This window comes from Numida meleagris, chromosome 19 (genome assembly GCF_002078875.1).
Source record: "Numida meleagris isolate 19003 breed g44 Domestic line chromosome 19, NumMel1.0, whole genome shotgun sequence".
Taxonomy (NCBI): domain Eukaryota; kingdom Metazoa; phylum Chordata; class Aves; order Galliformes; family Numididae; genus Numida; species Numida meleagris.
Genome location: NC_034427.1, coordinates 9,894,244 through 9,906,936, shown reverse-complemented (window position 1 = coordinate 9,906,936; position 12,693 = coordinate 9,894,244). Strand labels below are relative to the sequence as shown.

The 12,693-nt window shown below is 66.5% G+C and overlaps 2 protein-coding genes across 2 annotated transcripts; one reads left to right on the top strand and one right to left on the bottom strand.

Annotated features, from left to right (window-relative positions):
* FOXS1 (forkhead box S1) lies at positions 1,526-3,057 on the top strand. Its single transcript, XM_021416736.1, has one exon. The coding sequence runs from the start codon at positions 1,660-1,662 to the stop codon at positions 2,896-2,898; it is 1,239 nt and encodes a 412-aa protein (XP_021272411.1). The 5' UTR covers positions 1,526-1,659; the 3' UTR covers positions 2,899-3,057.
* On the bottom strand, positions 6,018-12,175 carry MYLK2 (myosin light chain kinase 2). The gene is made up of 10 exons (XM_021416871.1): positions 11,013-12,175; positions 10,575-10,888; positions 9,618-9,723; positions 9,162-9,452; positions 8,678-8,819; positions 8,476-8,546; positions 8,109-8,237; positions 7,829-7,981; positions 7,484-7,616; positions 6,018-7,231 (listed from the first exon to the last, which is right to left on the bottom strand). Exons 1-10 carry the CDS (start codon positions 12,170-12,172, stop codon positions 7,151-7,153), a joined length of 2,580 nt encoding a protein of 859 aa, XP_021272546.1. The 5' UTR covers positions 12,173-12,175; the 3' UTR covers positions 6,018-7,150.

Below are 12,693 nucleotides of genomic sequence, written 5' to 3'. Positions count from 1 at the left end.
CCAGGGCAGGGTGTATTGGAACGGGCCACTGGCCCCGCACCGGGACTGGCCCAACAAGCTGGAGCGGGAGAAGACCTACAAGCTGCTGGACACGCAGCAGTTCCTGGAGGGTAAGTGCCCTCCTTGCCCCGCAGCCCTGGGGACTGCCAGCCCCGGGGGTCCCGTCCCTACCATGGGTCCCATCCGCTGGTGGACTGCCAGCTCTGGGGCTGTGGGGTCTCATCCCTGTGCGGTGTTGCAGAACTGCGCAGGTACCTGAGCCACGGGCAGCCAGAACCCCAGTACCAAATCCACCTGTGCTTTGGTGAGGAGTACCCCACCAGCACCGGCCGCCACCTCCAGAAGCTCATCATGGCCCACGTGAGTACGCACAGGGATGCTGATCCCCGTGCCCATCAGTGGGGCGATGGGGACCTGTGGTGCCCGGCGCGGACCCCATCCTCCCAGCAGCTCCGTGCCCCACAGGTGGAGCCGGTGTTTGCACGAGAGCTCTTCCACCATGCCCAGCGCCTGGGTCCTGCACTGCTGCGGGGCTGCCCCCAGCCCTGCGCACCCACCGCCTCCGGGCGCATCGCCCACGTCCTGCAGCAGCTCTGCCAGCCCTGAGCCGGGCAGCAGAGGGGACACGAAGCCTGGGGACACGCGGCCGCCCAGCGGCGATGCCATAAAGCCACAGAGCATCCAGCGGGGACGGATGCAGATGGATGCTGGCTGGAGCGGGGCGCTGCGTGGAGCGCTGTATTTATTCCCCAAGAAAACGGCGGGGGCTGCTGGGTGCAGTTGTGCCCAGCAGGGGACAGCCAGCTCTGTCCTTGTGCATCGCACTGTGGGGACTTGCTGTTTGTGAGCTGTAGAAATAAAGGCTGTTTCGGTACCGCCGGCTGCGGCACTGGGGCTGGGGCTGTGCAGGGGTGCAGGCTGCGGAGGAGCTGAGTGGGGCAGAGCCGAGCACCGCAGAGACACCGGGAGCCGAGCACCCTGCTTGGAGCCATGCTGCACCGAGCCCCGCCCTGCCCTCTGCTTCCCGGCCCCTTGGCAGGGCTGTGGGCAGCAGCGAGGTGCCCAGGAGCTGCCCTCACCTCCAGGCACCACGTCCCGAAAGCACTCGCTGCCTGTGCCTCAGTTTCCCCCGGTGGTGGGTGAGGGGGCTCCTGGCGGGGGTGGGGTTGTGCTGCACCCCAGAGGTGATGTGCCCAGGCAGCTGAGCACAGCGCACGCACCCAGCATGGCACGGGGACCTGGCTCAGAGCAGGGACGCGGCACGGAGCAGGGATCCAGCACCACCCCAGGGACGGGGCTGCCCGGGAAGCCCCATCCCCACACTGCAGCCTCCCACCCCACGGCGTCGCCCCGCTCCACACCGCATCACCACCGCCCGGGGCCGAGCGCTGCGAGCGGGCGGGATGAGCCCTGCGCCCCGGGAACCTCCCGTACCCGTTAAATCCCCCCAGCGGTGCCAGCACGAGCCCGCTGGCTCCCAGCCCCGGGGCCGGCCCCGGCCGCGCGTCCGGCCGCAGGGACCGGCGCTGGACGATGGGGCCCCGCTCCGCCCTGGGCGGCCCCACGGCACCGTAGAGGAGGGGCCCGCCGCCCCCACACCGTTGGGGAGTTTTAACGGGCTCGGCCGGAGCCGGGCAAGCAGAGAGGGGACGGGGCAGGATGCAGCCGGAGCTCCCCGTCGGCTCCGCAGCTCTGCGCGGCCGCACCAACCCCGACAGCCCCTATCCCGGCCCCTCGCCGCCCGCAGAGGCCACCAAGCCGCCCTACAGCTACATCGCCCTCATCACCATGGCCATCCAGAGCACGCCCGAGAAGCGCATCACTCTCAGCGGCATCTACCGCTACATCATGGGCCGCTTCACCTTCTACCGCGACAACAAGCAGGGCTGGCAGAACTCCATCCGCCACAACCTGTCGCTCAATGAGTGCTTCGTCAAGGTGCCGCGTGACGACAAGAAGCCGGGCAAGGGCAACTACTGGACGCTGGACCCCGACTGCTACAACATGTTCGAGAACGGCAGCTTCCTCCGGCGCCGCCGCCGCTTCACCAGGAAAAGGGCCCTGCGGGATGGTGAGGGCGATGAGGGGCGCAGGAAGACCCCCAAAACCCGCACACGGGCACCGCCGCCGGAGGAGGGGAAGGCGGAGAGCGGCTTCGCATCGCCGATGGCGGAGCAGAGCGCAGAGGGTATTGGGGTGCCGGGCTGCGCCGGGCAGCTCTGTGCTCACCCGCAGCCCAAAGCACCGTTCTTCACCAAGGAGCTGCTCGGGGCCCCCCCGGAGAGCCGCCCGCCCGCCCCCCCCCAGCCCAAGCAGACTGCCTTCGGGGGCCCCCCGGCCACGCTGCCGCTGCCCCGGCCAGGTCAGTACCCGCTGCCCGCAGAGCCCGGCCACCCCGCGCAGCGCTCCCCAGACCCCACCGCGTCCCCCCCGGGCGATCTGGAGGGCAAAGAGCCGGCGGCCCCCGCCATGGGGCTGGGCCAACCCTTCGGGCAGGTGCCCCCCGTCTTCCCCAGCACCCTGCTGGGCACGGGCAAGCCCCCCTCATCTTGCTTCCTCGACGGCGACGGCTACAAGCAGCCCCCCCTGCCCGTGTTCGGCTCCTTTGGCCGCGCGGGGCCCGAGACGCTGGGGGGCAGCTACCAGTGCCGGGTGCAGGCGCTGAGCTTCTGCGTGAACGAGCGGCCGTGCGGTGCAGCGCTGGAGCATCTCCTGGCTGCAGCCCCCACCGCTGCCACTGCCGCCCCCCCAGCCCCCCGCCAGCCACACTTTGGGGTGGGCGAGCAGAAGGAGCCGTGGGGCACGGGGGGCACGATCCCACTGCAGGGGGGTGGCGGGTACCCCCTGGGGCTGCCCCACTGCCTCTACCGGACGCCTGGAATGTTCTTCTTCGAGTGATGGACTGACACCCCCCCCCCCCCCCCAGCCCCCGGCACCATGCGGGGCTCTGGCTGTGGAATAAAGCGCATACGCCCACGCTGCCTCTGTGTCTCTGCGACCCGCTCAGGGTGGGGAGCGGACAGGGTGCACCAGGGCCTCTCCGTTCCCACCCGGATTGCTGCTGGGACACGTGTCCCTGTGGCCACCCACCATGGCTCTCATCCACGCGGACTCCCCTGCTGGTGTCTGTGGGCTGGAATGTCCAGCATTCCCAGAGGCGACGGGGATGAAGCCCCTTCATGATGCAGCTCCATCCTGGGGTGACAGGTGGGAACCTCCTCTGTAAGGGGCCGGAGCACATGCTGCACCCCAGAGGGAGCCCTGTGCTCCCCACACTCTGCGCTGCTCGCATGTGCCTGGTTTGCCCCATGCACTGTGCATGGCACAAGTGGTGTTGGCCTCAGCACGGGGCCCCACAGAGAGAGATGCTGGGGGAGAGCTCCGTGGATTGGGATGTAGGGGGAGATGGGGCTCTCCCTGCATCCGGCTGTCTCCCTGCCAGGTCCTTGCAGCACCCCACAGAGCTGGGCTGTGCCAGGGCTGCCTGCAGGCATGGCTATGGCCATGATGGGAACGGCAAGATTCCTCCAACCTGAATCATCCCGGGCGGCTGCCGGTGAGGAGCATCGCCTGAGTCACCACTGCCGGGCTGGGCACGGGCCGGGATGTGCTGGGATGGGGTGGGACGGGGTGGGACGGGGTCCCAGGCCAGGACGTGGCTGCCAGTCCCTTCCCACGCACTGGGGCAGCATCTCCGCAGTGCTGCAGCTGGGCTGTCCACTTTGCAGCCCAGAGCGATGCTGGCAAAGTGGGGACCTGCACCTGTGCCCCCATCCTGTGTCCCTGGGAAGCGACCCCCAGAGGAGCAGTGCCCCAGGGCTGCAGGATGCAGGTGCATGGGGCTTGCACCTGTGGGGTATAGGCGGTACCCATGGTTTGCACAGGGGGGATGCTGATGGGGGGTCTCTACATGGTGTTTTTGGGGATGAGTGAATAGCAAAGCTCCCCAGCCCCCTGAGGCAGCAGGATACAGCTCAGCCAGGCCCTGGGGTTTCAGCGAGAGCCAGCCCTGGCGTCACTCAGGGACCAGAGCACCGCCACTGCGTCACCCGTTATCAGTCCCAGCACCGCTGCCAGGCCATGGCTGTGTCCCAGCCCCAGGCAGGGCAGGAGGGGCCTCCGTTCATCATCAGCAGAGAAGCGATGGTCACTGGGCCGTGGGCTTTGCTTTCCTCCCTTCTTTTTTTTTCCTTCCCTCCCTTGTGGAAAACAATATTTGAGTGCCTAGATCATGCTGGCGTCTCCGGAGCCGTCTACAGCGAGCAGGGCTGACCTCAGCCCCCTCCTTCGCACGGTCCCCGGGGGCGCGGGAGGAAGCGAGCGCTGCGGAGCCGTGCCCAGGGGCCGTCTGGTTCCCACACCACGCGGCCGGGACGCCTGCCCGCTGGGCTCCCGCCTGTGCCTGGGAACGCGCGGCCGCAGCACCAGCCCTGGGAGCACTACAGGAACCCAACCCATCACTGCCCTGCAGCACGGACCCTGGCATGGGGACCCCATCCCCGCTAGCTGTGGGTCACGGGAAGGTGCCCGGTTGGGTGCGGGAGGTTGGCATGCAGTGGGTGCATGCCCCCATGCAGGAAGGAAGCAGCAGGGCTGCGTGGGAGCCTGGCCCTCAAGGTGAGCCAGCCCCAGCCCTGCTGGCTGCACCCTCTGCATCGCTGTTCCCCGCCAGGATGGGATGGGGCAGGGCCCCACTGCCTCCTCTGCCCAGGTGTGTCATGTATGGCTGCCCATCCTCCATTGCCCTCCACGCCCACAGCAGCCCCACTCCACACTGGTAGCCCAGCTCTGGACACGGCTCGCTTATCTCCCTGCCCTTCCTCCCCCCGGCTCACTGCCGGCTCGCTGGGTGGCCTGGCCCCGTCCCACTCATGGCTGGGACCGCGCTGCAGCGGGTGTTGGCATGGGAGCATGGACCCCCAGCTCTGGGCAGTGCTGCCATGTGCACAGCATCACCCTGCTCGTCCTACTTCCCGCCTGGGGCTACCAATCGGGTCACAGCACCAAGGGACCCCCATGTGAGGAATGGCGCTGACTGCAGTGAGAGCACATGGGACTGGGACCAGCTCCATCATCGTGCCCCTGGTGGTGATGGAGATGCGATGGTGACCCACGTGTCTAGGAAGGGAGAGGAGGGGGCTGCAGGGTGGGGGTCTCCATGGCTTCACACCAGGACTGGCCACCTCGCATCATCCTGCTCTGGGGCAGCCGTGGCCCAGCCGTGTTCCTGGCTGGGTGCTGCCATGGTAGGCAGGCTCTGTGCCCCTCCCATGCTGCTGCAGCTGAGAACCGGCATCCACAGTGCCCATGGGCACCCGGGCTGCCCTGAAGCTCGCCCTGCAGCCCCCATGGCCCAGGGCAATGCATGGCTCCTGGGGCCCAGACAGGAAGGAGACGTCACCACTGCGGAGCGTAACTCAAACCAGATGGGGCTGTGCTGTTCTCCAGGACCGCAGGGTGGTCACCGGCAGGAACTGGTCAAAGGCTGCCGGCAGGAAGCGGGCTGGGAGGGACGCCCCAGGCCCGGCGGCAGCCCTGCCCGTTCTGCCTTAACCACTTCAGGGCCGGCCATGGCCAGAGGGCATGGAACGGGGGGTGAACCCCATAGGCTTGGGGTGGGAGGCAGCGGGACCCCAGGAGCCTTTGCTTGGGCACAACCTCTTGAGCAGTGCCAAAGCCATGAGGACACCTTTGTCTGTCTGCCCATCCATCCATCCACCCTCCTTCCCACCAGCACCCCACAGCCATGGTCTGCACAAACCCTCCTGGGAAGCACTGCCTGGGGCCACCCGGCACACTCGCAGTCCTTCTGTCCCTTCTGCGTGGGACAGGACGCCGTTCTCATCCCCTCACCTACCAGCAGTGCTCGGTTCCCAGCTGCTGGCCACACACCCATGGGGCTCCGCTGCCCCCGAGGCCGGCGCTGGCCGTGGGGCTGCTCTCAGACCTGTACATTTATTTACAAGAAGCCGAACGCATCGCTGCGGGCTCTCCCGCGTCACAGCCTTCGCCCCACGGCATAAGCCCCAACCTCGCGGCGCAGGACTGGCACCACGCTCCCCATCCTTGCTGCTTTGGGTTTTGCCGTTGGGAGGAAGGAGGGGGACGAGGGCTGGGTGGGGAGCGGAGCAGCGCCCATGGCCCCGGCACGGCCCCGCTGGCGGTGGGGGGATGCTGGCAGGCGGCAGTTCCTGTGTGTTGGTGGTCAGGGCTGAAGCAATCCTCCGGCGCGGGGGGAGCGCGGCCAGCTGCTCTGCATTAGGACGCCTTTATCTGGCTGGGACGTGTGAAGGAGCGGCCGTGCTGCTCCCCCGCTGGCAGCGCGGAGGGCAGGGGTGAGCAGCAACACAAAGGCTCCTTCTTCACTCGCCGGCTCCCAGCTGGGGATGGATGCTCCTGGAAGCGAGTTTGATGCTTCCTCCCTTCCTGTGCAGCCCTCCCGGCGAGCAGCAGCGCGGGGCCAACTCCGGCTTCCTCCGGCGGGGAGGAGCGGCCGCGGCACCGGTCCTGTGCCAAGCGCCGGGGTGCGGGTCCCTGCCTGCTTCAGCATCCCTGCACCGTGGCACCGGCATCGCTGTGGGAGTGGAGCCCAGCACTGCAAAAAGGGTCCAGCGAGGAGATCACAGGGCAATGCTGCAGCATTTACAGGCGGAGCCGTGTGCCAAGCGTGGATGCGAGGTGGCGGGGAACGCGTGGGCTGCCCATGTAGCAGGGCTCATCCTGGGCCGCCCCAAAGGCACCTGAGAGAAAAGCAAGCAGGGAGCGTTGAGCATGGTGTGGGTGGGATGTTGATGGATGCGGGGATCGGTGGTTGCACGGCCATGGGAATGCAGGGGGGAGCGTTGTGGGGATGGGGATGGCTCAGGCCCTGAGAGCCCATAAGGGTGGGAGCAGGTGGGGAGCACGCAGAGCCTGTGCTCTGAGCAGCCCCGCAGCACCTGGTACCAGCGCAGCGACCACGAGGGATGCGGCAAAGATGGAGCAGGGCCAGGGATGGAGCAGGGTTGGTGCCAGCCCTCTGCCCTGTGGTGGGATGGATGCAGGTGGGGCCGTCCCCACACAGATCCTGCTGCGTCCAGGAGCCGGACCCAGGCACGGCCCCAGTCCCGTTTTCTGGCCCGAGCTCACGGTGCTCAGCCCCCACCCGCACTCAGACACCCAGCGCCGTCAGCGAGCCCGAGCTGGTGATCTTCTTGAAGCGGTTGGCAGCACACACCCCGATGAAGTTTTTCTGCAAAGGGGAAGAAGAGAGGCACAAGTCCTGCTGCAGACCTTGAGGCTGCACCCAGAGGGGCTCCCAGGGCTGGTCCAGGAACCAACCCAGGAACATTCCCTCCCCTCTGTCCTGAGCCCCTAATATAAGCTCTTGGGATGATCCTGGGGCAAACAGCCATGCTTGGGGAAAACAGCCTGGGGACACCCAGGCCCTCCCAGGCAGCCCAGCAGGGTGATCTTGACTTGATCCCCTCCCATCCCCACGCACCTTCCAGCGCCGCCGCATGACGTATTTCTTGAGCAGCACCTGGGACTTGAGGCGGCGGTTGCAGCGCTTGGCCTTCTCCGCCAGGTTGGTGAGCCAGGGGTGCTGCAGGCACTGCCCCGCGCTCATCCGGGCGCTGCGGGGCGAGAGGGGAGCAGTCAGCCCGCGGCCCCATCCCACAGCCAGCCCCTCCCCGCGCCCCATCCATCAGCCCTGGCGCAGGCTGTGCTCCAGCCACCAGCCCCAACGCTGGGGCCCCAGCTGATGGCCCCAACACAGAGGGTGGCACATGGGTAGAGATGAGAGCACAAAGGTGGGGGACCGCCGTGGCTGCTGCTGGCTCCGCACCTCTTCTCTTTGATGATGAGGTTGGAGACGAAGTCCTTGGCCTCATCAGAAACGCTCTCAAAGGTCTCCTCGTCGAAGTACCAGTTGGCTGCCAGGACGTTGTTGAGCGTTTCGGTGTCGTTGTCACCCAAAAACGGGGAGAGGCCGCTGAGGCTGGGGGAGCAGAGGGCCGGTGAGCAGGGGGTCATGTGCTGGGGCACCCCAACTCCCCTGCATGGAGCAGAGCCAGCGTGGGGACCGCTGTGTGCCCAGGGGAGCAGGGGGGCTCAGCCCAACGTACAGCATGTAGGTGATGACACCCATGCTCCACATGTCCGTGGAGTAGGAGACCTGCTCGTAGTTGACCACCTCAGGGGAGAGGAACTCGGGAGTGCCGAAGTTCACTTTCAGCTTCTCCTGGGGGTTGTACCTGCGGATGGGGTGGTGATACAGCAGGGGGGTGACAGGCTGTCCCCAAACCGATGGCCACCAAAGCAAATGCCCCCCCCAGGAAAGGATGAGCCCGCTACTACCAGGGAGAGATCACCAGGGCAGACCCTTCCCATCCCTCCCCCATCAGCCAGTGATCCCAAACCCAGTCCCACCCTGGAGGGTGGGAGCAGGCACAGAAGGAGGAAGGAGCTGAGGGAAGAAGGGGAGCACAGCACCTTCGAGCCAGCCCAAAGTCAATGATCTTCACCATGTGCCCGGTGGCAGCGACGCAGAGGATGTTCTCAGGCTGTGGGGACAAGGACAAGGGGTCAGCAGGGTGTGATGGGGACATGCCACCCACACCCAGGGCACAGCAGCGTTCCGTGTCAGTGCTGCCCTCTGAGCCCTGTCCATCCCAAAAGCCTCAAGTGAACTCACCTTGAGGTCGAGGTGGAGGACGCGCATGTGGTGCATGAAGCGGATGCCCTCGCAGATCTGCCGCACGAACACCATGCAGTCCACCTCTGTCAGGTGGTAGTCATCATCGATGATCCGCTCAAAGAGCTCCCCACCTTCCACACTGCATGGGCATGGGGGGGTCCTTGGATCACCCAGGGCTCCATGTCCTCCTGTGGAGCCCCCAGCCCCCAGCACCACGTGCACAGCCGGGGTGGGACATGTGCATGCTGGGGTCAACCCCAGCCCCAACGCAGCCATGCACAGTGCTGCCCCAAGACAGAGGCTGCCCGCAACCCAGGGGCAAGAAGGAAGGTGGGGACAAGCAATGCTGGGGACATCCCCTGGTGCCAACCAGGCATGAGGCTGGCACGTCTGCTCCAGCCGCACGCATGGGCACAGCCTCCTCGTGACACTGCCCCACACCCAGGCATCAGGCACCGTGCGGCACAGCCTCAGAACTCACAACTCCATGAAGAGGATGATCTCCCGGGGCGTCTCGATGGCATCATAGAGCTGGATGAGGTTGCGGTGGTTCAGCTGGTTCATCACGTCGATCTCCAGCAGCACCATCTCCTGCGGCAGGACCCCCACCATGGCACTGGTGTCAGACCCAGCTGAGCCCCAGCTCCATGTGCCCAAAGCCCGGCTCCCACCACAGACCTTGTCCTTGGCTCCCTGCTTCCGGATGACTTTGGCAGCCAGCTTGAGCCCCGTCTGCTTCTCCGTGCACGTGTGTACTTCACCAAACTTCCCCCTGAGAAGAGAGAAGTGTCGATGGCATCGTGGCTGAATTCTGCTCCCTGCACCCGTCCTGCACATCCCGCTGCAGGCAGGGGCAGCCCTGGGGGCTCGGAGCCACCCCTGGGAGCTGGGGGGATCCGAGTGTCCTCAGCCCTCCCGCAGCCCCGCTCCCCCTTACCCCCCCAGGATTTCCTTGGTGCTGAGGTTGTACTGCGAGCTGACGCTGGCCGTCCGCAGCGTGATGATGCGGTGCGCAAAGGGAGCGGGTGGAGGGGGGACATCGTCTGCCGAGAGAGGAGGGGGAGTGAGAGGGGCTCTGCGCGGCGGGGAGCCCAATGCTGGGACCCCCAGGCTGTGAGCATCCTGGGTGCTGCTGCAAAGTGTGCTCCTCCAGAGCCTGCCAGCAGCTGCCCCGGCACCTGTAGCATTGCCCTGCTGCATGTCGCCCTGCTGCGTGTCACCCTGCCATGTGTCTGCGCCCCATCTGCAGGGCCACCATCCCACGTGTCACGCTCGCCCTCTCCAGGCCACGCAGCTGTGCCGCCCTCCCGCATGTCACACCCTCCCCCTCCATGCCATCCTACTTCAAGTTTCCCTCGCTGCCTCCGTGCCACCACCCCCGTGCCACACTGCCCCTTCTGTGCTACCACATCCCGCTCGCCCACCCAGGACAGACCCCACTCGTGGAGCACCCCGCACCCCACAACAACAGGAGCCCCACGAGCAGCCCCCACCCGGGGGTCAGTGCAGCCCCCAGCCCTGCTGCGCCCCGAAGGACGCGGTGCAGGACATCAGGACACGCTGTCCCCTGCCACCAGCCAGGCGGTGGCTGTCACTCCGGCCATGGGGACGGCTCCCGTCCCTCTGGGCAGCCCCGGGCAGCGCGACGCGTGCCAGGCTGCGGCCGGGAGAAGCCTGGGGAGGGGACACGCCGCATTTAGCCCTGTTTACAGTGAAACAGGAGCTTGAAGACTGCCGGGCAGGCCAGGAGCCAGCAGCATGAGCTGGCACCCCGGGAGGGCAGCAGCAGCAGAGATGTGAATACACCCCAGGGCTGCTGCCCCACAGAGGGTGCTGGGGTGTCACCGCCACCGGGCTGAGGGCATGGCACAGATGTGCCGTGACGCAGCCTTACCCAGTATCTCAAAGGGGTCTTCCTTCCCAAAATCAGGGGTGAGGTAGGGGCTGGGTGGTGGCTCTGCCACCGTTGCGGCTGGCTGCCCCGTGGCCCCAGGGCCCGGCTGCTCTGCGTGCCCGGGGGGCTCTGACCCAAGCTGGGGTTGCCCCTCAGCACCAGGCAATGTCCTCTCCTGTGGGACGGGCTGCTCTGGGGGCTGCAGGTCCCCCTGGGCCGGGGTGGGCTCTGCCAGACCCTCTCCTGCCAGTGCCGTTGGGTTTTCCTCGGGGATCGTCTCCATCGCAGCCACCTCTGGCCCGGGCTGCTCCTCTCTGCAAGCAGGAGTGGGAGGTGAGCAGCACCCCGAGCCCAGCCCTCAACCCTGCCCCAGGAGGAGACCCAGCCTAAGAGAACCCCATCCCAGGAGGGTGCCCCCAGGGGATGAGCACCGGGTACCTCTGGCAGGTGGCCGGGCAGCTCAGGCTCTGCATCAGAGCTGGGCGTGTGGGCTCGGTCCCCCTCGGTGGCTGCTTCTTGTTTGTCTGCTCTGCGTTGGCCTCTTTCTTTCCTTCACCCTGAGCCTCTGCAGCAGCCGGGGCCTTCTCCGCAGTCTCCTGGCCTCCATCCTCAGCCTTCGCTGCAGTCGGGGGCTTCTGTGCAGCATCTGTAGCTTTCTCCTTTGCAGGTGCTGCAGCTTTCTCCTTTGCAGGCTCTTTGCCTCCATCCTGAGCCTTTGTCACCGCTGCATTTTTTTCCACCTTTGTGGGTTTCTTCCCTCCATCCGGAGCCTTTGCAGCAGCAGGGGCCTTCTCCTTTGCAGGCTGTTTTGCAGCCGGGCTTTTCTTTGCCTTTGCAGCACTTTTCCCTCCATCCTCGGCCTTCGCAGCAGCTGGCCCCTCCTTCACAGGCTCTCCCACACCCTGAGCTGGTGCTGCAGCCGGGGCCGTCCCTGCGGGCTCTGCCTTCCCTCCTTCAGCCTCTGCTGCAGCCGAAGCCTTCTCTGCAGGCTCTGCTTCTCCTCCAGGCTCAGCTCCTGGAGCACCTGGGGCATTCTCCTTTGGGGGTTCTTTCTGAGCCCCTGCTACAGCTGAGCCCTTCCCCTGTGCAGGCTCTGCTGTCTGTCCTCCGGCCTCTCCCACTGGGGGTTTCTCCTTTGTGGGCTCTTCCTTGCCTCCACCCCCTGCAGCAGCCTCTGCCTTCCCTCTGTCGGTCTCTGCAGCCGAAGCCCCCTCCTTGGCAGCCTTCTTTTCCCCTCCATCCCAGTGCTGTGCAACATTTGGGACTGCCTCCTGCGCAGGCTCTGCCTTCCCTCCTTTGGGCTCAGCCTTCTCTTTTGCTGCACCCTCAGCCTCAGCAGCAGCACCCGGAGCCTTCTCCTTCCCAGGCTCTTCCTTCCCTGCAGCAGTTGGCACTTTCTCCTGTGCAGGCTCTGCTGTCCCTCCGTGGAGCTCTCCTGCAGCACCCACCACCTTTTCCATGGGCTCTTCCTTCCCTGGGTCCTGAGCCTGGGCAGCACTGGGGGCAGGCTGTGCTGTGCTGGGCTCTGTTCCAGGGGGGGCCGCACTCCCAGACCCCCCCGTGTCGGCAGCGCTGCCCGGCACCTCGTGCTGCTCCATGGGCATGGGCGGCCGCCCCGGGTCAGTGAGGCTCCTGCGGGGAGAAGGCACAAGCTGGGGGCACCGGGTTGCAGCGCGATGCACACGGCCACCACGCTGCCGTTGTGCCCCGCTATCTGCCCCGCGGTGACTGATCAGCAGCCTGACACCGGCACCTGTTGTGGTCACGGTGCCATGCAGACGGTCGGGGCAGCTGGGGGCCCGTGGGTGCACATGTCCTGGTGTGACTGCCAGGTCGGCATTATACGAGCCCCCAGCCCGGCAATGCAAGCCCCCAGCCCGGCACTACAAAATCCCATCCCAGCAGCGTAGTTCAACCCTGCTTCCCACAGTCCTGACCATGCCTGGCCACAAGACCCATGCTCCTAGTCCCAAAGCACAGCTCCCTGCGTGACAGTCCCTGAGGCACGGGTGGCCCATTCCAGGAACAAACCCCCCCCCAACAGCCCTTCTGGCCGTGGTCAGATGCCGGTTGCTTTTACAGGGCTTCCCGCAGCCTCGGCAGTGCCCTGCACTCAGCT

What these genes read in the sequence shown, in the direction of transcription:
- FOXS1 (XM_021416736.1), top strand. Translation starts at nt 1,660, where the DNA reads ATGCAGCCGGAGCTCCCCGTCGGCTCCGCAGCTCTGCGCGGCCGCACC.
- MYLK2 (XM_021416871.1), bottom strand. Translation starts at nt 12,172, where the DNA reads ATGGAGCAGCACGAGGTGCCGGGCAGCGCTGCCGACACGGGGGGGTCT. An exon ending in ATCATCCTCTTCATGGAGTT is followed by an intron (nt 8,820 to 9,161) that starts GTGAGTTCTGAG and finishes ATGCCCATGCAG; the next exon opens with TGTGGAAGGTGGGGAGCTCT. An exon ending in TCCTCCACCTCGACCTCAAG is followed by an intron (nt 8,547 to 8,677) that starts GTGAGTTCACTT and finishes TTGTCCCCACAG; the next exon opens with CCTGAGAACATCCTCTGCGT.